This window comes from Pseudonaja textilis, chromosome 1 (assembly GCF_049901715.1).
Source record: "Pseudonaja textilis isolate UNSWEBS1 chromosome 1, rPseTex1.2, whole genome shotgun sequence".
Lineage (NCBI taxonomy): Eukaryota > Metazoa > Chordata > Lepidosauria > Squamata > Elapidae > Pseudonaja > Pseudonaja textilis.
Window position 1 is genome coordinate 212,147,475 of NC_141990.1, and position 25,848 is coordinate 212,173,322.

A 25,848-nucleotide genomic window follows, 5' to 3' on the forward strand; every position below is an offset into this window, starting at 1 on the left:
AACCTGTGGTAGAAACAGTCCTGGCCACAAGAGTATTTGAAATTTACAGTTAACATATTCAGCATTTCACTTTAGCTTTTTAAATTAAATCTTTGATGAAGTATCTTTATCTAATATAATAAAATCCACCGGAAACAATCCAGTTGGTACAGAACTGTACCATTAGTGATATTGTAGCAAATGCATTTAAACCCTAGGGTAGAAATTAGACTTGTTTCAGCAGCAGAGGGCATATATGTGCCAAGAATGGTTAAACTGTTACAGCAGTCCAATAAAAAATTATTTTATTTGATGATGCCCCTATTTCAATTAAGGCTTTTCCAGCTGGAAGTTTTTGGCCTTGTTGATTCAAGATTAATAGGCCGTGCTATTTGTTACTGCTAGGTAATTATTAATAATCACAGTTAAGAAAGGGTGGGCAAATTATGACCACGGGTCATTTACAGTTCTTACACTTTTGTAAGAGTTGTGAAACTGCTTTCAAAAGGCAAAATAAGAATAAGTTTACCTGTCCTTTAACTGCACACGTGTGATTAGTCACTCACATCATTTGAAAAAAATAACTACACCCAACCAACCCTGGACATTTCAGCTTTGCTCCTTCTGGGATCACATTGCTAAACTCCCTGTGGCTAAAACAATTACAGTATAATATTAATTCTGGTGACAAATAGGTTGCCCACTTTGACTAGAAAGGTCACATTCCAAAGGTTTATCTAAAAATGAAATGTTGATGACAAAGGAAGAACCTAATTATGGCATTTCTGCCATGAAAAATATTGGTGATGAGGTGAAGAAAAGATAAAATGGCAATCCTAATGAGGATGGCATCTTCCCAATCTCGATCATTTCCCCCAAATATATGATACAATTTAGGTTATAAATAACCTGATGTAGCCTCATCCCCACCTCTTTAGATGGTAATAAGTATTGTTTTAACTGTTCCAAAACGTGGTAAGTCTTGCTTACTATGACACGGTTGAAATTTTTAGCTTTTTTTTTTTTGCCTTAGGGCCTTGGGGAGCCCCAAACAAACAAGGCCTGGCCATGGCCTCCAGGCTGAAGTTAGTTATCTCTTTTCTCCAGGTGTTCTCTTCTACCTATACAGGAAATTTGTTGTATTTTTCTCCCTACACATCAAACCGAATAAAATTGAATGGTTTTTGATCCACCAACGATGCTGAGTATCTTGTAGCTACTCTTGATAACATTCCTCTAAACAAACCCAAGCCTTGAATATTTTTGGATTCTGGGCACCTTAAATTGATTGCCTTTCTTTAATATTGCCATTCATTTTAATGGATTTTGACAAGCTATGTCATAACATATCACCCACAATTCAGGCTGAGCATGCAAACGCCAGTATGGAACACATATCTGCAGACTTAGAAACAAGTCTTACAGGTTTCAAAGGAATGCATTAACACTAGGAACCTTAGCACATTGAGGCAATTAAGTAGCAGCCTTTCATTTATTAATGCTGCAAAATGGAATGTATTTCATAAATCATTTTCTTTGCAAAAAAACACTCAAAAGTTTATGAGGACCAAATCTGGGAAAGTTAGCAAAAAGAAAAAGAAAAGAAAAAAGCTAAACCATTGTGGAGTACTAATGAAGTAATGCAACATTGTGCAAAACTGTAGAAAAAAATAAACGAAGGAAGCAGAAAAAGAGCTGTATTAATTTGCTTTAACCTGGGGAAGCTGTTGACAGCGGGACGCACACATTTGCTGGAGATGAAATAGTTCTGTCTTTTCCACCCTGTCAATCTACTGCTTGGATAGACTCAGTGAGGACCAACAATATGTTTTTAGTTGAGTTTTTCTTGCCTGAAGGCCTCCTGAACATCAGATGAACCGTTCTTCGCTCTTTTTTTTTTTTAAATTACAAACAACAGTTTCAGGAGCAAACAGTGGTTGAAAAAGTCACTCTTGATAAGAAAATTATCTGGGACTTCAATCCAAGTTAGGAAATAACCTTGCAAAACTCATATATTTCTTTAGAATTGCAACTGAATGGATTTTAAACATCTGTTCTTAGGCATCTGGGATGGTATGCTTGAGGTCATCAAATGTCAGTGTTTAAGGGCTGAGTTACTAGAACATAATGGGCATATTCCAGATTTAAAGCAAAACATAGTTTCTGTTTTATGTATACTCACTAGAAGACATAAACAATTAGCTGGGGAACACTACAGCATTACTAATTTAATGATTAGATATAGAGGAACATAATGGAGTGAGTTTCATGGAAGAATTAGGGCAGCTTTATGTACACCAAAGTAGCACCATAATCAACAGTGTTTTGAGGCAAGTTGGACAACACAAATATATAATGGACACAGAAGGAGTCTCTTTGCCAAAAAACAAATTGGTAGTGAGGGATTTGTTCTATTTTCATGGGGACAAGGTAAGAAAAATATGTGGAAAACTTTCTATTTGTGCTCACATAGAGTTTACTACTGCTGTAATACTTGAACAGCAGCTGTTTAAATCCTCTCCCTTGCCTCATCCAAACAAATATTACTGCTGCATCTTGTTTTGTTCCCTTTTTCTTCTTTGTTCATTGGCTTCAAACTTACATGAATGAATGGGCAAAGCAGTAGCAATGGGTATTCTATTAAAAGGCTTTTAAAAGAAACTATAATTGCAAGGCACAGCAAGTACTCTGATATCAGCATGAGTATTGCTTAGCCAAAAGTAAACACAGGAAGGAAGTGGGCAGGTAGGACTTCAGGGCTGGCCTATGTATCACCAGAAACCCACAAATCTAGCTTTTATTTATGAATTGGTAAAGGAATACAGATTTTAGGCATTCTAATATATTAAATATTAGGACTAGGCATATTATTAAAAAGAAGTCTTCTACAATGCAAAAGAATTTAGCTACATCATTACTGGACTTTGTGGGTATGAATAGATTTTTGTACATATACCCAAGCATTGTGAAGTAACTCTTTGGAAGGATTTGCATAGTCCCATTAAATATTAGTGAGATCTCTTTACCTGTATGCTCTACGGGCATCCCAAACATGTTAATTATAAAAGTCTAATATTCTTATGTTTTCCAAATGGTTTGAGAACATTAGAAGCACTTTTACATCATTGCAAAGTGGTTTTCTGTAGTATTTTTTCCCAATAACAAGCGCTTCATCTCTAAGCTCAGACAGATGCTTTGTTTCTAAAAAGACTTGCTTAATGATGTGTTGTCGTCTAGAACAGGGGCCTCCAGCTTGGCAACTTTAAGACTTCTAAACTCCCAGAATACTCCCAGGGTAATTCTGGGAGCTGAAGTCCACAAGTCTTAAAAGTTGCCAAGATTGGAGACTCCTGATCTTTTCCATTTTTCCTCACTTCTGGGTTTTAATCTATGTGCTTACATATTGTAATGTTATTGTTTACTTATTATTCAACTATTTTCAACGGAAAGGATCTTTTGCAATGCAGAGTCTTCTAAGTGATTAAGTAACTTCACGTTCAATATCTTGTATCAGAACTCAGGGATTCCCAAGAAAGCTTTAACTACTTGATATATGTCTTCTTATAGCACTTTTGTCCTTAGTACTCATTTATCAGCAGTTGCATTTCACTAGAACAGCAAGCACTTCTGATTGCTATTGACCTTGTTTTAAATACTGAAGTATCATGGTTCTTTATTTATTGCAGTCAGATCAAAATTCTAATTAATAGATGCCTCCCATTACATATTATTTAGCATATCATACTGTCTCATTCAAAGTTGGATCAGTGGAACCAAGAAAGTGAAAACCGGCTGTATTCATAACAGTTGAGACATTAATTGTACATATTGATGTGTTAGCTTACAGTGGAAGTTCCGGATTCATTTACAGAATGAATCTTTCCAGAATGAACTCAAGACAATTTGGTAACTTATATGTAATTCTCACATTGATGTAGGATATTGTTAAAATTAAATGAGAGATAGTTTGCTGTCTAAGATCTTCTGTCTGGGACGGGCACTCCGCTCTGAATCTACAATATGTTACAGTCACCCTCTTGTTTAGACACCGAATTTTATAGATACTATTTCAAAACAGGCATAAAATTCTCTGGGGAACTTAGTACTGGGTTCGAGATAGGGAGGATAGAAAGGATCATGGTCTACCTCCATGCTAGTGTTGGGGTCAAGGTCATCACATTCTGACTCTTCTGAACTGTTTGTCTCCTTTTGAGCAGCATGGAGAAAAAAAGAACAGAGTTTTGATCAGCAGAGAGATTAAAGAGAAGAAGAGCAGAGCAATTAAGAGCAACATAGAAATGGCCACCAATAACTCAAAAATACTTTCCAACAGAAAGTCACTAGGTGCAAGCAATACCATACTGGGCAAAATAAAAGGAAAAGTGTCTTTAAGTAATTTTGGAAAAACACATTAATGGAAGCAGCACTATGAAACACAACTTCTGCTATATCAGCTTTCCCATTTGGAAGGGCTCTTGGAACCTGGCTGACAAAATTATATCTAAATAACTTTTCCCATCCAATTCTGGCAAGTAAATAAGAATTCTGGAGGAGTCAAGAGTCTAGTGCTTCATTCAATCTTTTGGGATGTCTTTTTTTTTTTTTTAGAATTTCAGCCATGTGTATCAGATGTCAATCATTAATTTTTTTTGCATGTTTTACAACTGTAAGAAACTTGAACAGCCCAGAATTCAGAAGTGAAGCCAGTTTGAAAAATCTGAATGTCATTTTCTGATTTTGTATTTCTTAATTCCCACTTAGATAACTGTAAGCGCACAGCAGAAGGTATCACACTTGCTATGGCACTGCAGGGCATTCTTCCTCCATTCACTGGATTGATTGTTCAAGGAGGGAGGTGGCCACCAAATATATCTTATCCATGCTCTATCAGTGTTGACAGACTTGATCATCCTTTGGCAGAACACACACAACACCAAAACAGACACAACTGGATCTTGAATTTGGGTCCCCTCCCACCAAAGACATCGATAGGATTCATCCATAACGCGGGGTCTCTTCAATCACCATAAATGCTCATGAGATTTACAATATATAAAGAAGAGGAGGCATGACCTAATATATTATCTGTTCAAAAGAGGATTTGCTTTCAGTACTTGGATGCTCTGTTGCTTTTTAGCTTTATTTTGAGGACTAAAATTCCATTTTGTGTTAAAATAGCTGTTCTGAGCATGTTGTGTTAGAAAAATATATGCCTAGATTTCTACTTGACATTGTTAAATAAGTGTGATAGCAGCCCATTCTGATCACTATCAGTCAACAGCTGAAGAAAGATTGGCCAAGCCATAATTTAAATAATGTTGAAAACATTACACAATTTCTATATGGAAAAAAAATGGTTCCATTGTTTTCTCTTTGAAGTGATCTCAGACAATTTTCCCGCAGACTGGGTAGGAGGGTAGCAATTGTGTGCAAATAATTTAGGGAGCACAAGATTTCCCCCACCCGTTTTCTATGCTAGAACGCTGGACAGCATTTGTTTCATAGCATAGAACAGTTAAGCCAGTTTTGTTTGGATTTTGTTAGGATGCTGTCAACTCAGACAGCAAAAGAAAACATTTCAGAAAAGGCTGTTTTCTAAGCTTGAAACGGAAAAATATTTCCTGTGTTGTGCATATCTCTTTGTTTTTGTTTTGTTTTTAGCAAAAATCACAAATCAAAATTAACTTTTAAGAAATAGTAACAAAGAGTTTTGTGGCACCTTACGACAAATGATATAGAGTCCATAGCTGGAATTAGTATTTTAAACTGCAATTTTACATAACATGGTTGAGATAGGAAAGTAAATAAAAGTACAGTCAAAAGACAATAGATCTCATCCAACAAAGCTACCTGCTGCCAGGGCTTTTTTCATCCATGGTCCAGAAAACCTTTTCCACTGACAAAATGGACAAGAAGCAATTCTGATTGTCTGTTCCACTGAAATATTTGTGAGTTCCTTCGATTAAACAATGGTGGATCACCTGAAAGCAGGCCTGCTATGTAGCAGTGTGTGCCTTCTGGAATGAGGTTCTTCCAAAGATATGATTTAGAAAAGCCATGAAGAGAGCGGGCTCTTCAACCAGGTGCAAGGGAGATTTCTCATTTCAATCTCTCTGATCTGTTGCACTTGTCACCCTTTATTAATTTTATTGTAATTTGTTAACTGTGAGTCCCCACCTGGGTTATTGAGAATTCAGCAGCACATTACATAGATAGATAAATAGATAAATAGATGGATGGATGGATGGATGGATGGATGGATAGATGGATAGATGGATGTGTGGATGATCTGTGTGTTTCTGGGAAGCGGTGAGAATTTGCAAACCAGCCACCCAGATCCCAAACTCCCTCTTCCCACTTTACGAGTAAGAATAATTTGAAGAAATTCCTGCCAATGTAAGAAAATTCTTAATCCATTTCATTCACAATTACTTTATTGATGAAGCAATTCTGACAAATTACAAGATTATTTTATCAAAAATAAAATGTTTACCCATCTAAATGTTCAATTTTGGTAGATCATGCCAGAATAATAATGGAATTAATAATCTTGTCAAAATTATTCTTTAACAGTCTGGGTATTAGGAGTGGATAATACTTCATTTCTTTTCACTTTAATGTTTATTTAATATTTGATATAATTGCTTTGTATTATGTGCTATATGGGATCTTAAAGCCGCATGATCAGAATAATACATATTAGTTTTGAAAAAAATGGGATTAAACAAAACATTGTCCTCTATGTAGAAAAGATAACTTTATATTTAGTGTTAGGAAAAACACTCCAAATCTTATATGCTCTTTTACCTTGCTGGCACAGCATTTATTATTTAGATCTAACATGCTTAGAAATAAATTTAAAAAAGAACATTTCTGCAAAGGATGAGTAAATTTAAATGTACTAGAACTATTAGCTAGGATTTTAATATTGTATTCTGATATATGTGAATTTGTTTTCTTGAAAGTTATAATCTTGGTTTAAATCAGAAGTGGGATTTTAATGGAATGCAGTAAAGTGAAATGATGACAAACACTAATGATTCATAGTACTTTCCGGTTGATAAATATTTTCCATCTCTGTGGAACTGTAAATATCTATTTGTTTTTACACAGATGGCATATTTGAAATTGTTCAGATAAAATAGGGTTCCTCTTGTCTTTCATAGTTACAGGGGAGGAATTCTTCAAGAATGGGGATTGTAGCAATTGCACGGATTCTTCCTTCACCCCAGTTATGAAAAATACAGAAGTTCTATCCCAGTTTACAGCAATTACAAGAAATAGAAATACATGTATTTCTATTTCTTTCTAACATCTGTTACTTCCATGAAACAATGCAAACACAAACCTGGGAAAGATTAATTAAAAAAGAAAGTAAAACACATTTGTTATAAGAACACAAGTTAAAATTTGCAATATCCTGCTGAATGAAGTTGAATTTGGATAAGAACTTTCTGTGACATAGAAACAGAGATCTGCTTAATTTTAGAACAGGATTTAAAGTGGGGGGGAGGGGAGAAGAAATACAATATAGAGCTAAGTTCTATTTGTACCATTCTCCCAGAATGTAAGTTTTTGTTTTGTATCAAGTCTTGTTCTGGTATCAAAAACAAATAGCATCAAACATCAATGTTCAAGGAAGTTTATAAAGGAAACATACATTTATAAATTATGCTTCAGTAGTATCTGCATAAGACAGGGGTCTTCAAACTTGACAGCTTTAATTCTTGTGGACTTCAACTCCCAGAATTCCTCCTTCAGTCATGTTACCTCAGGAATTCTGGGAGTTGAATTCCACAAGTCTTAAACTTGCCAAGTTTGAAGACCCTTGGCATAAGACCAGTGGTGCAATTCAAATATTTTTACTACCAGTTCTGTGGGTGTGGCTTGGCAGGGGAAGGATACTGTAAAATCTCCAGTCAGAGGTGGTATTTGCCGATTCTCTGAATTACTCAAAATTTCCACTACCGGTTCTCTAGAACTGGTCAGAACCTGCTGAATACCACCTCTGCATAAGACAATCCTGAGAATATGGGCAAAGAATTGATAACTTGGAACAATAGTTCAGTTGTTCAAGCCTCATTCATTCCTATTCTATCCTGTCAGGTTTTTAAGTGATTAAGAATTGACTCTTAATTGCCTGATCCAAGTTACTGTTGAAATCAATGCCAGAAGATATTCTGGGATATGACAGCTGGTTTCAGTGCTCTTGAGGTTGTTTACTCAGTGTAACATATGGCAAGAGAAAGTGTGAAAATCTAATTCTCATGAATGTCACAATGGGTAGATTTTACTCAAATCTCTTAAGAATTTTCCCCCTCACATTTGAATAACAGTACAAACTTTCAAAAAGATAGCAGGTGATTTGACAATAGTTTTATAGTGTTTATTTTTAATTGCATTTTTTCAGCTCACTTGGAATCTGTGGATCTATCAGAGTAAATCTTTGACGGGGCATTTCTTAATCTTTCTCTCTATAGTATGGACTAGATCTAACAATAGAAAAAATGGACAATTCTATTGAATCCATATTTTCTGGATTGAAGTATCTATTGAATACAACTCATATGCTATTTAAATTATACAACTGCACAAGACAGATTACATAAAACAATATATGTCAATTCTATTGAGATAGGAAAAGGGAAAGCTGCAGTTTTCCACCTCTCCAGGCCTCACAAAAGTTTTCAAAGAGTGATGGTGATATTACTATTACTATTGTTACAAATCAATCCACTGCAGGATGAAAGCATCTTCAATGAGAGTTATGGACTACGAACTATCATGTCAATCTAGTGCAGGTTGATAGATGTATGATTTTGTACTTCTCAGGCTAGAGTGGAGCGTGTACAGTTGGTCCCAAATCATCTAACCAGCTTCCATATCCTGTTTCTAGTCCAGCATATAACATCACACTAGTTCTCTTTCAAAGGTATATCAAACTATGCATACTTGTTTAATGAAGAATTACCAAGTTTGGGCTATAATATAAACAAACAAAATTTGTTGGGCTATAACATAAACAAACCAAAATTTAATGGAAATAGGTACCATTGACAGCAGTGATGTCTTCTGTATTTTTTAGTTGCCATCAATAGCTTCTAACCAATTGAACTGGGGACAACAACAGGAAGAAAGTTTGTTGTTTGTCCCCACTACTATCTCTTAAGCTATGTACATATATACATCCAAACTAGACTGTGTTGTTTCTCTGTGTCAAATATGTGGGTACATGCACATATATGTGTTTATTTATTTAGTCATGTGTAGGTAGTTTATATTGGAGGTTGTGACCCTTCGAGAGCTGTATGCAATGAAATTTCATTTTAATGTATGTCGATTAGTGTACAAAGTGACAATAAAGTTATTCTATCTATCTATCTATCTATCTATCTATCTATCTATCTATCTATCTATCTATCTATCTATCTATTATCTACCTACTTACCTACCTATCTGGGATATAAGTGGGAAGTTATTTGAATTCTTTCTACAAAGGAGATAAAAATTCCGGGTGTGTCATGCCAAAGTCAGGAGAAAAAACTGGAACATTGCATATCCAGCTCAGAGTCGAAAAATAGGAGAAACACGCAACTTTTCTTTCTCATCTCCCAATTCTTAGAAAGCAAAAACTGTGTTAAGAATGCTATAGTAGCTTCTCCAAGATGAGCAGTTGTGTAAGGCCTGAAAGACTATAATGCCATATAAGACCTTAGGCAAACAAAGGAGCCCTACAAAATCATTTTCCTGTACTGCATTGCCATGGCTTACCATTCCTCAAGTTTTCTTATCTCTTATTTTTTAAAAAAATGGTGAGAACGTATTTACAATAGTTCCTGTTTAGGCTGCATGCTTTGGATCTATTCAACTCTTGTGAACTTTTACCACACGTATATTTGGGATGCTATTAAAAAAAAAAAACCTACTGAAAGTAAAGTACTACTCGCCGTCTAGGCACATATACATGCATGCACGCACGCATACGAGCACACACAGACATTCGCTCTACTTACAGTTTTGGATGCCAGTGGTGAGGAGAGAAAAAAGCTGTGCTGTAATCCTGCATGCAAACGCCGGCCAGAATGGCTACTACTACCAAAAAGTAAAAGAAATTAAAAATAAAAGCAAAACAAGGAAAAACAAAAACAAAAAAAAACAAAAGCCAGATGTCACCCCCTGTCCACAGAGAGGATGTTGCAGGGGGAGTGAGGATGAGAAGCAGTAGGCAGCGAACAGCTTCAGATGGCCTTACTCACTTTAACAGAGACTTTGTTGCCCAGAATATCCTTGGGTTTACGTAGGCCATTGGCTTCCGTTTTGCCACTGCTTTCCTTTTCCGCCCGCTTTCTCATGCGCAGGGTATGCCATGAACATGACTTCCTGTTATACCAAAAAATGCACTAATCAAATAGCAGGTCTTAGTAGGAAGAGGAAGGGATGTGGAAAGGCAAGGAACATACATGTTCTGAATCTCTGCAGCTCTTCCCAGGGAGTTGGAAGCCACCTGCAATATCTCTACTTGGATATACATATTCAAACCTGAAATTCAAACTATTCTAATACAGTTGTTATTCCTGTTGGAGCCCAAACATTATCTTTAAAATACAGATGAAAAGCAAACTGTATAGTTAAGACTGGTAACATGCAAAGATTTAGTATTAGATACAAATACAAATAAGAAGTATTGGAATAGAAAGAGAAGTCTGTGTCTCCCAATATGGACAAATAGTTCCATATTCCAGAGTTCAGTGCCACATTCCAAAACATCAGAAGTTCAATTGCAATTTTATTAACAGAATTAGCTATTTCCTGGCGCAACCTTCATTATGCTTAACTTTCCTAGAGTTTTACTCCCACCTGCATTTGATCAGTCCAATGTCAATAATGTTTTGCCAAACAACAACAACAAAAAACTCCTTCTAAATAAGACATAATTAAATTGGCTACGTTCATATTGTGCGATGGTAAGAATAAAGTGGTGTGACACCAGTAGGAAGCTTTTCTTTGGGATGTGGAAGTATAAGAGAGAAAACAATATGAAAGGCAAAGTGGAAAAATATAGAATTTAGTTCATCAAAACAATATATGAAAGTATATATTTATATGTAGGGTTTTAATTTTTAGCAGAAATTATATTCTTCAAATTCCAAATATATTTGTAGGTTTGAGAAGTGCACTGAAATGAAAAGAAATACTTAAACAAAAGGTTAAGTAGCCCGCTATTGTGCCTTCTTCATGCAGGATTAGAATGGCATACTATACAAATAGGTGATTCTGCATGGCGTATTACAATTGTCACAAGAGCAACAGTGTAATACTATAGCAGCAAGCATGCAAAATAGTAGGCAGTAAATGCTATGCATATGCACCTAGGATCTATGATTAGAACAGTATACAAATGTACATGAATTAAAAACATCTTTTTCAGCTATTTAATAGCACCTCTAGTGAAAATGAATGACCATATGAGGATTGTTCCAATCTTGCAACATAACACAACCATGTTTAGGTCAAAGGCTGCACTAAGTTTTCAAATGGTGTGCTGAGTGGGTCCTGTATTTCTAAGAAGCAGAGTCACGGCAAGAATGAAATCTAATCTTAAATCAATTATATATAATTAGAGTACTCCACTGTCAGCCCCACAATGTGGAACAAACCAATCACAAATCAACTCCACATGAAGGCCAAAGCTACTTTTATTAATAATTGGCTATAATAACAGAATCTTGTAAGTCTGACTAGGCTTTTCTCCTGTATCCTCCTTTAGTTCATGTGAATGAATACTTGTAGGTTGTGTTGGGGCTTTAAGAAATGTCTCTTAAGCAGCTTTTTGGATTCTTATTGAACAAGCAGTATGTATGGATGGATTTATATCTTGTGGTAATTACTCTAAAAAAGTTTAGACTTTTTTTTTGCATTTTCAATAGGTACATTCACTGAATGAATGGAGTTGTGTAATTCTCTCTTTTCTCTTGCTTTTCCAGCAGCAGGTCTGTAAATGCAATATATATAACTAGGACTATGAGCCTGTTCTTATAATATGCAGTTAACGTGTGTACTAAAAGTATTTGAGGAGGGCTTTTGATAATAGATCTCATAAAAATATTTCAAGATTACAGCTGAGTTCAATATCCATCTAAGTACAAAAGTCCAGCGGGAAGAATGAAAGTATTATTAAAGAAAGTAAAACAGGCGAAATTAGATGGGTCTAGAACCTTTGCTTAAGATACTCTTTCTGTTTAAATTTGCAATAGTAACAAGGAGGCAAAGATTCTCAATTTCTAGTATACATTCAGATAAGGCCCATCTCTGAAACAGGATGCACAAAACATTACATGATTTCATTGCCCTTTCACCATTCTACAATAATATGAAATCTTCATCTAATAGCTATAAATGACATGTGCAAAGCTGCAAGTAATTTCATGGGCTTTTAAAAAAATATTAACTGAAAAAAATCTCCATAATCCAAGACATTTGAGCAATATTTGAATTCAGGTTTGGTATAGCCTTCTACCAAAGCCTGTATCAATAGCCTTAATTTTTACACTGACAAATTTCCTTACACCGTCATTTATTTTTGTTTCACTTTGTGTGTGTGTGTGTGTGTGTGTGTTTGCCTTCTCTGTGTATTTGTTCCCTAGCATGAGTCTCATTGCATTTCACACTCATCTCTTATTTCACCATCTTTGGTATTTATTATGTCTGCCTGGTAGGTCATGCTTTATTTTCAAAGCTTTGGTGTTTGTCTCATCATAGCAGAGCAGTTTTATTCCTGAAAAGTTGCTGCTGTAAAAAATGACGCCATTTTCTCTATAGCAAGACATTAAGGGGCTTAGAGGAAGCCACCGCTGTGCAGGAGTAGCATTTTTAAGTCAGTTGCTATCATATATGAAGCGGTCCTAAACAGACTAACTTATGGGAGCAATTAGCGCCACATCTTACCATTCTCAGGAACTCTATTTATTGGGCTGTTACTGAGATTTAAGCAGCTGTCAGTTCAAGTCTAATTACACACAATTGGCAAGACTCCACCTCAGAGGTTCCCCAATGATCACTTCGGTGATTCTTCAGCATTATCCTATGAACGGGAGGGCCAAGTACTTCACACGCTGCCAATTTCTAGCTATGCTCATGGGATGTGCAGATTGACTAGACCATATAATTCTGCCACTGTCAGACCACTCTCATTAACACATTATTAAGCATTTATACATAAATGATTAGGCCTTGCTTCAAAGGCACATTTTCTTTTTCTTCTTGGTTTTTAATCATGGATATCACTGATTCTTCCTTCTTATCAAATTTCGTCCTGAGTTGAAAGAGAAATCCTGTTTGGAGTTGAACTTGGTTAGTATCTATGAAAAAGCAAGAGTAAACAATGGCTAAGGGCATATCTGCAATTGGTATGGTTTTGTCCCTATTATAATTAATAGTATAGCTCTTGGGATGACAGCATCAGAACCAGGCTTAGTGATTTGTGGCAAGGAACACGTTATAGTATTTCAGCATTTAAACCACAATATTGAAATATTTACCACTGGCAAAATCAAGTTTTGGTGACTTTGTGTGAGAAAACTGATACTGGTTTGACAACTGCAGGTGTAAAAAAACAACAACAGTTTTTTATGGAAAAGGATTGTACCTTTTGTATTTAATATCAAAAAAAACATTTTCTTGCATTTAGTCATTTCAAATTAACAAAATGACAAAAAAATTGGAAAGAGTATTTCACATTTCATTAAATTAGGAACAAAACATAGAAAGAAAAAAAGAACTAAAGAGGGTCAGAAATTGGTCCTTTTATAATCTTCTCAAAACATGCTCATAGTGAAAATTTATTTTACATATTTAAAATAGTACATTTAAAATTATTAGTTACATTACAGGTACAATGATGAACATTGCGACTATCCATAATATTGCACAATCTGACTTCAAATATGGGATTTTTTTTTAAATAGTGCAAAATACTTTTTACAGGAATGTACTGCAAAAGGGATTTATCAAACAAAAAAATTTTTTTATACAAAATATGCGAACAGAAAAAACAAAACAAAATGAAAATGTTACAAACTGTACAAGAAATTGCCATAGACAACATAAAATCTCTTCCTTGAGAAGCAGGACTCAAGCCAGTAGAGGAGAGCAATGTTTGTTTTGTTTGTTTCTCTCACACACATATATACACACACACCCTTTCACATTCACATATGTGTGTATGGTTCTACACACATACACACACATGTTATTTAAACACAAGATAAATAGAAATCCAGTCAATTAGGTCCATGATTAGGAAAAGATGGAGAACATAAACCATGTTTTTTAAACTGTCTATGGATTTTAATATTTTATAAATTATAAGGGGAAAAACACACACAAAAAACCCCCCAATTATCCCAAGATGAATACCCCATGCTGTGTTATCAAGCACAGTTTGTTCCAATGGCACTGAAGATCTAAGGAAACAGTAGGAAAATCCTACCATTTGTGTTTAACTTTTCCTCAAAAATCCACATACTGCTCCCTGGGAATCCAACACAGCACTTACTTTATGCTTCCGTCGCTACTATCTGTAGTTGATTTAGTGAGGGGAGCCAAGATATTTCCTGGGATCCATCCTTCTGCTGCTGGTGAGTGGTCATTGGCAGGCTGGTATACAAGGAACATGTTCTGCTGGTTAATGGCAAGTACTTGGACCACTTCACCCTGGTTGACACAGATCTCATTCTCCTTTAATGCATAGTAATCTTTGATGACCACCATAGAAGAGGTTCCATTGCACCCACCCAAGTCATTCTGAAGAGGAAACAGAGAGAACACCAACAAGAAGATAACTCTGGCATAATGTTAACTTTTCATCACTGTCCTCTTGTACCTCTTGCCTTCCAGCAAAAAGGCAACTAATAGGCTAGACAAATCACCCCTTAAATACTGAAGCAGTATTTTATCCACTGATACAAGATAAGGTACTGACGCATTAATTCTTTTAGGGCCTTAAGAGTGCCACAAATCAGACTGAAAAAAACAAAAAAACAAAAGGGGAATACAAAACCCACTAAAATTAACAGAATCGATACAATTTTGCTTGGACCACTAACATCGAACTATATAGTAGTAATTTCAGAAATAAAGGCCCAGTATGAAAGCAATATTGTATTCTCAAATCTCAAATTTGAATCTGAGCATATGTTGCTAATAAAAAGAGGTCCAAAGCTTGTTTGTTTTTTAATTGCCTGGAAACCATTCAAGTACCGGTATTATCTAGGACACAAAGGAAAGATTACTGAGTGCCAATATTGAGTAGAACTAAGTCTACATTTTTATCCTTGCAATTCAAGCAAATCAGATGAGGCAAAATCTAAAGCAAAGCACAATACAATGTTGGCTTGAACATTTAAGCTATTATGTTTCATGTCCCTTATTTATTAATCTTTTCAGTTGATCAAAGCTGAAATTCTCATCTGCTCTGGCACTTTGGGAGGCAAAGTGCATGAATTCCCAACAGCTTGTTGCTTAAATTCATGTCTAGAGATTCACAGAAGAGGACAATAATTTTGAAGGGAAAATGGGTGGTTGGTCAAAAGGCCACCTTTCCTTATACCACTTCTTCAAAAGAGGCAGCCAAAAAAGTGTAAAGGCATGAATAAACATTTGTTTAATGATTAATGCCTAATGTTTGCCAACAGGTAGATTGCTTGCTTTTTAGCAGTTTTCCTTCATTCTTCATACAGCGGGATGTTAAGTCTTTCCTTAACATCCCTCCATATCTTCACTATGATAAAAAAAACTTGCATATTTTTAATTTAATGAATACACAGAGCATGTATTATATATTTACTGTACAGCCTGGTTTACGTAATAAATTTTGTTGACTTTGGTTTGGAATACTCTGCTATGTGAAGTCAACTATTGTAATTTGTCATACGGATTGGTGAATTGTACAAGCAAATATGGATTCTTCAAAAAACAATGGTTTATTGTGTCTCAGCTTCTTCCTCCACCAACCAGATCAACAGGTAGCCAAATTTAGAATGGATGTGGTTCCACTACCTTGCTCTGTTCATATCTGTCCTCAGGCTGGTGCTGTTCATGCCCTGTGTTACCATTGGAGGTAGATATCTTCAGAGGTGGAAGCGATGGATTGCGCATTGTAACCTTTGAAGTTTTATCAGGTCCTACAGGTCCTGAGGAATAGGGTCTGGTGATGGGCTGAGGTGCCCGGCTGGTCTGGGGCCTCATTACAGCTGTGCTGCTGCTTTCTTTCCGCTGATACTCTATTGGAGACTGTAATGCTACAACAGAATATGAAACGTTACAGCAGGCCTCCCCATCTATCACATCATGAAGCAAGAATAGGTCACAAATGACCTTTGTAAATCACTGAAAACCAGTGGCAGAATTTTCCGTTTTTTTTCCTCAAAAGAAAACAAAACAAAATTTATATTCCTAGTTTCCAGGATAGGTCTACCGCATACAATTTCCCTAAAATATTTTTAAAAATAGTATCACAAATACAACTGAAAGCTAGTCAGTCGTTAGTTTAAAAAGAGTTGGAAATCTGAAACCTTTTCATTAGGAAGAGGAAGGAGCAAGTTTCAAAACTCTATGAGCAAAGAAAACAGCGCTATAGCTTTGGATATTTCAGGTCTCATGAAGAGTTGCCACAGGCTTCTCTGATATTCTAGCTTTACAGCCCAAAGGACAAAAGAGCAGAGGCAATTATGCACCCCGAATTACAAACATATATAGAAATTTGTTTTACATGATAGTGACACACTTTAAGTTTGTTCAATAGTATCATTGTATAAAATATGAAACTTGGAATCCTTCATGAAACTTATTAAAGTAAAGCATGTTGTACTATTTTAAACTAGTATTCTGTAAAACTTAGAAGGGTCCAAATGAGGAAGAAATCATTTCAATAATTTCATATCAATGAAATCATATCAAGAAATCATATCAATCAATGTCATGCTATTACTGAATGATGAGATATGTGCCAGAAATAAGGGTGAAGGCTTCTATCATGAGAAATGAAAAAGTTCTGTCATTTTCCCTACATACTCCTGGTTGAAGTTAAAATGAATAAATGAACTATTCTACAACTTTGTGGCTATTTAAACTCTATGCAAATAATCACCCAATAAAGAGAGGGTTGCCTGTAATATTGAAATAAAGGATCAACCACTATTTCTCCATTGACTTTTCTGAATTGTTCAGTGACATCCATAGGAAGCCATAATGACCAGACGTATATATTGATATAATCATGTAAATGGCACAACTTATGTACTGGTGGCAGATATTGGAATGCAAGTACATAATGACAAGATTCCCATGATGATTTGTCACACATGTGTCACTGTTGATTTCCTCCCCACCTGATGCCCAGTGAAGAGTTAAAAAAAATTGTTTTACTGGATGGCAGTTACCAAGATATAAATCCATCAATTGTTAAGACTTACCTATATTGGAAGTATATTCCTATGTGAATGCAACCAATCTATTAGAGATAGTAGTGCTAACATAAAGATCGAAGATAAAATATATGCCACTAGTACTAAGATATCAATAGTGTCAACAGTCTGCTAAGCTTCAACTTAGTTTTGTATATCTAACAAGGATATTTCTTTAACATGCATTTGGCCTTTTTCTAGTCATGTTTCATATAAAAGTGAAGACCTCAATAGCTCAGTATGGATGACACAGATAATGAGGATGGCTCTATAATTGGTATCAGGTTGAAGTTGGAGTAAGATTCAATCAGCATTTTACAGCCAACTGCAAAATACTTGGGCTTTATTTCAACAGAGCAGAAAAATACCTACCATTTAAGAAGTCCCTCTGGGTGTCAAGTACTTGACTGATATCCTGTACCCAAGCTTGTTGGATTTCAGGATTGGCAGACTGCAATACGAACCGTTCCGATGTTTCCCGATTCATGAGAGCAAATTTGCAAGGATCATTGTCCACATTGTCCTCAAGTATTAGATATGTCATCTGCAAGTAGCCAGAAAAAAAAAAAAATTAAAAGTAACTGCACAGGGGGACATGGAAAGGATCATGCTGAATCTGGCTATACAGTAGTAGTGGACTCAAAGGTAGCCCTTCAACTGCATATAGTCTGAAATGGCTTTTCAGATACCTTACCAATACATATGAGTATCAACAGTGATATGCCATTTGCTCAGTCTTGTGATTTTGATAACTTTTTCTGCCGGCTAAAGTTTTTAGTCCATGTTGAGAACGTTCAGATAGGATTTTATATTATTTAAACATATGTTTTTAATTTTTCTAGCTGTATGCAGGAATAAGGTCAATTTCTTATATCTTGCTGCCTGGACCGAAAAATTACCTAAGACAACAGTGTGATAATGAAAAATTATAGTAAATCTATTCTGAAGCCTCTTTTCCCCTTGAGGAACCATTCAAATGGTAAGGCTCATATTCACCATGTTTATATCCTACATAATTTAACTGTGAGGGATCAAGGTAGAATCTGAAAAATCACATCCGTCCTACCACTGATTACTGGATGACAAATTCCAAATAATTGAATGAGTGAAGGTCATCTTCTAACATTAATTAGTCAAGAGGGAAAGTTAAAAATCAAGTTGTTTGATTATTCAGAATTGCCCCGCTATATAGATGTGCAAAACAGAATTTTTCAAATATATGAAGTTGGTGAGGCAAGAACCAGTGCTGCTTGGATCTAGACATAATAACTGCTTAAATAAGGGGCAGGTGCATTCAAGTCTCAAAGCTAGGAAAAGAATGGCCAAGAGTCTGTTTGGGTTTGAGTCTCTGGAAGAAGAGATTTATAGCTCAGCTGATGTGACATAATGCTTGAAAAAACCTGCCAGGACATTAGTAAAGGTATACAATATATGTCAAAACTGATTTTCAAGCAAGGAAAAAAATGTTAAGAGAAAAAACTGCAATCACTTGGATAAAAGCAGTCAAAGAAAGTACAGAGAAGTAACGGTGTTAAACAGTTGCATTGGGAAGGACCCATATACTGCTTAAGTCATCCAGTTAGTAAAATACTAGGGGAAAACCCTACAGAAAACCTCCCGTCAAATGGCTTTTCCTGTACAAAGGGATGCAGAGCTCATGTTACACATATACCAAAGAGTTCACCCTTCTATTGCTTTTCCATCTACTAGTAATTTTCATTTTGGTTTCCCTATGCAAGCATACAAGATGTGGCACAAAGACAAAACAAGACCACACTGACTAAAACAACTTCTTATAGTTTCCTTAGCTGAAGCTCTTCGGAGAAGTTATCAGGACAAGTAAGTAACTCATAATCACAATTGAGCCCAACATGTCAGTTGCTGAGTTTTACCCCGTTTTATGACTTTTCTTGCCACAGTTCTTTAAATGAATCACTGTAGTTGTTAAATTAGTAACATGGTTGTTCAGTGAATTTGGCTTCCCCGTTGATTTTGCTTGACAGAAGGTCGCAAAAACGAGGATCACACGACCCAGGGACACTGCAACCGTCATAAATGTGAGACAGTTGCCAATCATCCAAATTTTGCTCACATGACCACGGGGATGCTGTTGAAATAATGAAGTCACGGGTGTGAAAAATCGGCCATAAGTCACTTTTTTCGGTGCTGTTGAAACTTGGAATGATCATTAAACAAACTGTTCTAAGTTGAGGACCACCTGTATGCTAGAAGCACAGAACTAGAAAAGCACTGATGATCCAATTCTTTTGACCTTCTGAAGTGAAAAAGGAGAGGGGTTTTTTTTTCCCCTTTGTCTGCTGTGTCTCTTTCGTGTCCCATCACTAACTTCCCACTGGCCCCAGGAAGCCTGTTAACTAGGGGAGAGCATGGCTCTCCACCTTTAACTCTCCTTTGCTGATACGGCAGATCCTGGAAACCCCTCCCCCCTTTCTTCCCATGGAAGAAAGCTAACACTACTTAGAACAGAATAGAATAGAATAGAATAACAGAGTTGGAAGGGACCTTGGAGGTCTTCTAGTCCAACCCCCTGCCTAGGCAGGAAACCCTACATCACTTCAGACAACTGGTTATCCAACATCTTTTTTTAAACTTCCAGTGTTGGAGCATTCACAACTTCTGGAGGCAAGTTGTTCCACTGATTAATTCCTTTAACTGAAATGGTAACATAGATTTACAGGATTTCACTACCTTCTACTGCAATGCAAATCCAACATTCTCAATTCCTTATACTTAGGGAGTGTTGAAAAATTACAGCGAGTAATTTCCAGCCTATCTTGCCTCCGGGTCTCTCCCCATAAATCCTTAGACTGGTAGTCTTTGCTTAATGACCACTGAGCTAGCAATTATTCAAAGTTAGGACGGACCTTCCTGCAGCTACTTGTGATCCAGTGCCAAAGTTAGAATAGAACAGAATAGAATAGAATAGCTTTACTGTCACTGCATTCCATGAATACAATGAAATTTGAAAGCTACTCCAGCACTGTGCCCCAAACACCACATCACAATCACTCTACAGAGTATTTAAAAATTAAAAAATTAATAACAACAAGAATAACAACAACAACAACAACAACAACAATAATAATAATAATAATAATAATAATAATAATAATAATAATAATAATAAAAATGACAAATGCACTGTTTGATTCAAGACAATTACTGCCTTGGAAACGAAACCGTTTCTCAATCTATTAGTCCTCATTTTAAGACACCCATCACGCCTCCCTGATGGTAACAGATCAAAATATGAATGTCCAGGATGAGAATGGTCTGTGGAGATTTTTAGTGCTCTAGAGAGGAGTCTGGTCTTCGCAATCTCTTCCAAAGAAGAAAGAGAGCAACCGATTGAAATGGAAAACTATGAACTCTTTCCACACAGTCTCCATTGATATATAGTGGGAGAGGCTAACCACTGCTTAGTTTTGCTATGAGAGCAAAATATGGAGGTGATTTCCATTCTTTCCTGGAGGAAGGCTCCCTCTCTCTTTCACCCAAGGAAACAGATTAAAGCAGCAGCTGCCTTTCAAAGCAAAAAGGTCTCTGAAAAGTGTGAAGTCAGTTGGTAAGGTAAAGGTTCCCTTTGCACATACGTGCTAGTCATTTCCGGCTCTAGGGGGCGGTGCTCATCTCCATTACAAAGCCAAAGAGCCAGAGCTGTCTGAAAACATCTCTGTGGTCTTGTGTCTGGCATGACTAAACACCGAAGGTGCACAGAATGCTGTTTCCTTCCCACCCAAGTGGTCCCTATTTTTCTACTTGCATTTTTACATGCCAACTGCTAGGTTGGCAAAAGCTGGGACAAGTAATGGGAGCTTACTCTGTTACATGGTGTTAGGGATTCGAACTGCCGAACTATTGACCTTTCTGATCGACAAGCTCAGCGTCTTAGCCACTGAGCCACCACTAAGTCAGTTGGTAAGCAGGGAAGTAGATAGGACTCCCCACAAGGCCTGCCCTGGCAAGCGACCTGCCCCGGGGTTGTATCCTTCATCTAAAGGGCCAGAAAAAGATGTAAAGAATCAAACTTCTTATCGACCTGGTGGCTTTATCAATTTCTTACCTTTATGCTCCTCTTAAACAGGTACCCAGGTGTTAAGGAGCCTTTCCTAAGTAGTTCACTAAAGATGACTATTTGCTCAAAGAGGAAAACTCTGCGCTCTTTGGGCCGAGACAACCCTCCAGAGTCCTGCTCTGTTACATAGAATGTATCCTGTTGCAACAATTTCCCTTGAGCTGCCAGCTTGCCCTAAGATGGGTGGGAAAAAAAAATAATGAAGTCAACATAGATTGAATGGACGCAGGGAAAATAATGTATTTATTTTACTAATTGCTATGCAGTACCTCATCCTCGGGACAACTTCTATAAATAAAAATGACAACAGTCCAATAGAACACACATTCATACACATGAATTTAGCACAAAAATATTTCAAGTGAGTAGGGACAGGGGCTTATATGTAACAGACAACAATCACTAAGGGATCTAATAACTTCCATGGAAATAGAAGCAGTTTAAGATTAAAGAACAAGAATGTACACCCATTTAAAATGCTTCTAGTATGAGTACCCTAAAAAAACATTAGTATGGACATCCTTTAATCAGAGATGTGGGAGAGAGATCCCCACTCTATTTCTATAGGCAAGGACCCTTCAGACAGGATCTCTGCTAACCATCTCAGAGCACAAATATGAACACAGGGGAAGAAACAGTCCTTTAATACTGTGATCCCCAAAAATGAAAGTTGTAGTATCAATTTGGGTTTGTATATTATCAGATGAAGAAGAATTTAGTCCATATCATCCTGGAGTTCAGTCACAAATTCAACTGTCTCTAGCTTGGCATCTTCCCAGTGTGTCGAAATAAAGCTCCCCTAATCCCCAAATAACCAATCTGCAAGCTGCTATGTTCTGCACTGAATTTTAACATTCAATTTAATTTAAACATTTTTAAAAGAAAGTTGGAAGGTGCGTTTATCTATGGCGAGGTTGATGTATTGCTTATGGGCATGAGAGAAAGGAGTGAAATACCCTAGTCATCTCTATACATACATACATGACACTATAGAAATTGTTTTAGCATTTGCATTTTGATTTCTTAATCACCAGACCAGTAAGACAGGTTGCGACAACTCTGACTCATTTTAATCAGGGGTGGACACCAAGTGAGATGCCTTCAATAGGTGGTGGCAATAAGAACAAACAACCTGCTACCACAAAGCAAAATGAGATCAGGGAGTTTACCGACGTTCAGCCTCCCACTCTGGGAACTTCAGCATTCATAAGCCTAAAAAAATAGGCTCTGCTTTAATAGCAGAGGATGAGCGTCTGTAGAGATTCTCATCATCCAGATCACGGTTGTCCCAAAAGTGCTTTTTCAGGAGGCTGCTTTTTTTTCCCCCCTTTGAAGACCTTTTGCTTCTCGTCCAAGAAGCTTCAAGAAAGTCCAGCTGCCTCCTGAAAAAGCACCTTTGGGACAACCATGACTGAGAATCTCTACAGACTTTTAGCTATACAATTGGGGGTGAACATCCCTGAATAGTGTGGGAGTAGGAACGGATTTCCAGAGGGGGGGGGGGGAGAATTGAGGACTACAGGAACCAGGAGCATGACCTAGGTGACCCTGAGGTCACAGATAAACCTCCAAGTGCTTCAACGACCCTCTAAAAGGATGCAAATGACCAGCTGCCTGCAAGGAATAGAAATCCTTCCATTCCCCACCATCCTCTCAGAGCTGAAGAAACTTCTTGGATGAGAAGCAAAACATCTTCAAAAGAAAAAAAACAAGAAAGTCCAGTTGCTTCCAGAAAAAGCACCTTTTGGACAACAGAAGATGAGCTCTGTTCTCAGAAACATTTTCAAAGAATGTATATATTATATATATTTTCAATACTACTGTATATATTCTAGAGGACTAGAGGGCAGCTCCTAATATTCCCACTGCTAATAGCTAGAAGTGTTGAGAAGAGGCCATTATACATTCTTAAAGTTTCCAAGAAGCCTCAATCATTTCTTCAGGAAAAAAAAAGCAACTGGCATTACTGAATAAGAAAGAGGGCTACCTCAAAGCCCTGCAGTCGTCCCAGATTCATCATGTCATTGCAGCGTTTAGGAACAAGGCACATCAACTCCACAGCTTTCTGTAAGAGAAGGGGAGCAGAGTAAATATGGGAACAGATAAAAAGCTGTCTGGACCCCCCCTGGCTAGGACCACACGCTGAGCAACCCTTCCAGCTAGAGAATACAGATCAGAATCAGAAATCAGGATATATTGTCAAGAGATGCCCCTTCATCAAATCGACCTTTGAAGAAAGGCAGCTTCCAGCCGATCTAAATCCACTGATTATTTTTAAAGAGCTTGGATAACATTTTCTTTGGAAAATATGTAAAGACGAGTGGGTCTCAAGAGGCATTTTCAGAAACCGATGGGTAGCTATGAACTCATGCTTTGTTGCCCACTTGCTCGGAGGAAGGGTGGGTGGAAGGAAGCAATTCAATCTTCAGTGAGAAATATCCAAATGCATTATAACTAAGTATTTTTTTTTTTAAAGTATCAGTCACTAAATAAAATAAAAGCTGACAGATAAACTGTACCTCTGTCTCCGAGCAATCCAATCCAGCCTTTTCACTATATTTCAGGAAATCCTATGGGAAAGAATATCATTCTTTAAAAATAATTAACATTTTAATGCACTTTTAAAGATGACTATGACTGTCGTCTTCTTGCAGAATTATCTGGAATTATACTTAAACCTATTTTATGCATAGTACATACCATCTGATTATATACTTAATAGAAATTTATGACTGAAGTTATATACTTGGTTTAGATTATGACACTCAGAGTGCAATACAAGCCAGAGAAATAGCTCAATCTGCCTGTGGTCATAGCTTTTCTTCTGTATAAGAGATAACTAATGCCAACCGAAAGGAAGGCTGGAAGTTGCACTTTTTACTATTAAAAATGTTAATATTCTTCTAGGAACCATTAGAATTCCAAAATTAAGGATAAGATGTGGAAAGAAAGAGAAAAAAGAGTTCCATAAAAGAGATGCCACCATCTTGATGGCAAAGGCTTGATCATAAATAACGTTTTACCTTGCCTGAGCAATAGAGGCACACAGAACAGGCTTCCTGATGAAGACTGTAGCATTTCGCTCCATAAAGCTTTGCTAAAATTATAGAAGACTTTTTACATGAATCCGTGCATGTGTGTGGTTTTAAAAAACACACACAGCTAAAACCAGTGGAGCTAGGTAATTAGATATCTGGTTCCAACAATAATTCATCATGATGACCTGATGGGTGATGGTGAGATTATCTAGACAGGCATGTACACACATGCTTCTTGGAATAGCAATCAGGCTCAACACCATGATACCATCAGGAAGCAGTCCAGCAAACACCAAAAGAATTAAAGTTGATTTGCACAAACTGGAGCAAACTGGCTAGTTATTACTGCAGGCTAAAACATGTAAACATAATACTTAATTATTTATTTATTCAATTTACAGAGCTGCCCATCTCCCCCTAAGGAAAGCCTCTTAATTATATTTCACTCACAGATGGATTTTTCATATACCTCACGTTTGTTATCTTTTGATGTGCTTTACCTTGAGAAGCAACTGGTACTTGGTTATTCTTTGAATGGGCTTAATTAAGAAGTCACTGAGAGTTAACCGCTGGTTTATTTCTTGTTGCACTTCCTATAAAATGAAAGCAGGAGAAATCACTGCGGAAAGAAAATAATTCATTTCTCCTTTGCTTTTTTCCCCATGGAACTCAAGGGAGCATATGTGTGATCCAATCGGAACACTGATCACACTTACAGTTTCTCAGATTTAGCAATTTAGTCTGAGGTTATGGAACATCTTACAATGAGCAGCCCATCATTTAAACCAAGATAGTCTGTCAAGACTGTAATGAGGGATGGTTTGTAAAACATTTCTGGCCATTGCAAAATGTTGCACTACCATTCTATATCACATGATCACTGTCTGGATGTTTGGCAACCTGTTCGCACTTATGACGGGTTGCCAAGTGCCCTACGATCAGATGAACATCATTTACCACCTTCTCTGCAGATTTCCCCAGAAAGTCAATGCAGAAGCTGGCAGGGAAGGCTGCCAGCTGCTGTTGCCTGCTTTGGCAGGCAGCTTTTTCAGCCATCCCCAGAGACAAGAGGGAGCTGAAATCCAAGTGGAGAATGGAGAAGTAGCACAGTAAAAGGTGCCTTGGGCAGCTGAGGAAGATCCTTGGTGCAAGTGTCTCTCTCCACTCAGGAGCTGAAAAGCGTACTTAGATTTTAGCCGGGTGGATTTTTAATTCCTCAGCTAAGATTTTTAGTTCCTTGCCATAGTCTCCCCTACCCCACCAAGGCATACTT

At 36.9% G+C, this 25,848-nt stretch overlaps 2 protein-coding genes across 9 annotated transcripts in view; both read right to left on the minus strand.

Annotated features, from left to right (window-relative positions):
- Positions 1-10,451, minus strand: part of LOC148128014 (kalirin-like) — a 33,048-nt gene extending 22,597 nt beyond the window's left edge. The window contains exons 1-2 of the mRNA XM_087925862.1: positions 10,236-10,451; positions 4,126-4,185 (exon numbers count right to left, since the gene is read on the minus strand). Coding sequence (XP_087781988.1) covers positions 4,126-4,185; positions 10,236-10,331 — 156 coding nt within the window. The 5' untranslated portion in view covers positions 10,332-10,451. The remainder of the gene's footprint in view (positions 1-4,125; positions 4,186-10,235) is intronic.
- Positions 10,452-13,761: 3,310 nt separating this feature from the next.
- Positions 13,762-25,848, minus strand: part of LOC113441172 (kalirin-like) — a 76,793-nt gene continuing 64,706 nt past the window's right edge. For all 8 annotated transcript variants that reach the window (XM_087920399.1, XM_087920398.1, XM_087920401.1 and 5 more), the window contains 7 exons: positions 25,076-25,168; positions 24,057-24,107; positions 23,525-23,602; positions 21,526-21,711; positions 17,814-17,985; positions 16,036-16,277; positions 13,762-14,781 (listed from right to left, as the gene is read on the minus strand). In XM_087920399.1, the coding sequence (XP_087776525.1) occupies positions 14,530-14,781; positions 16,036-16,277; positions 17,814-17,985; positions 21,526-21,711; positions 23,525-23,602; positions 24,057-24,107; positions 25,076-25,168 (1,074 nt within the window). In that variant the 3' untranslated portion in view covers positions 13,762-14,529. The remainder of the gene's footprint in view (positions 14,782-16,035; positions 16,278-17,813; positions 17,986-21,525; positions 21,712-23,524; positions 23,603-24,056; positions 24,108-25,075; positions 25,169-25,848) is intronic.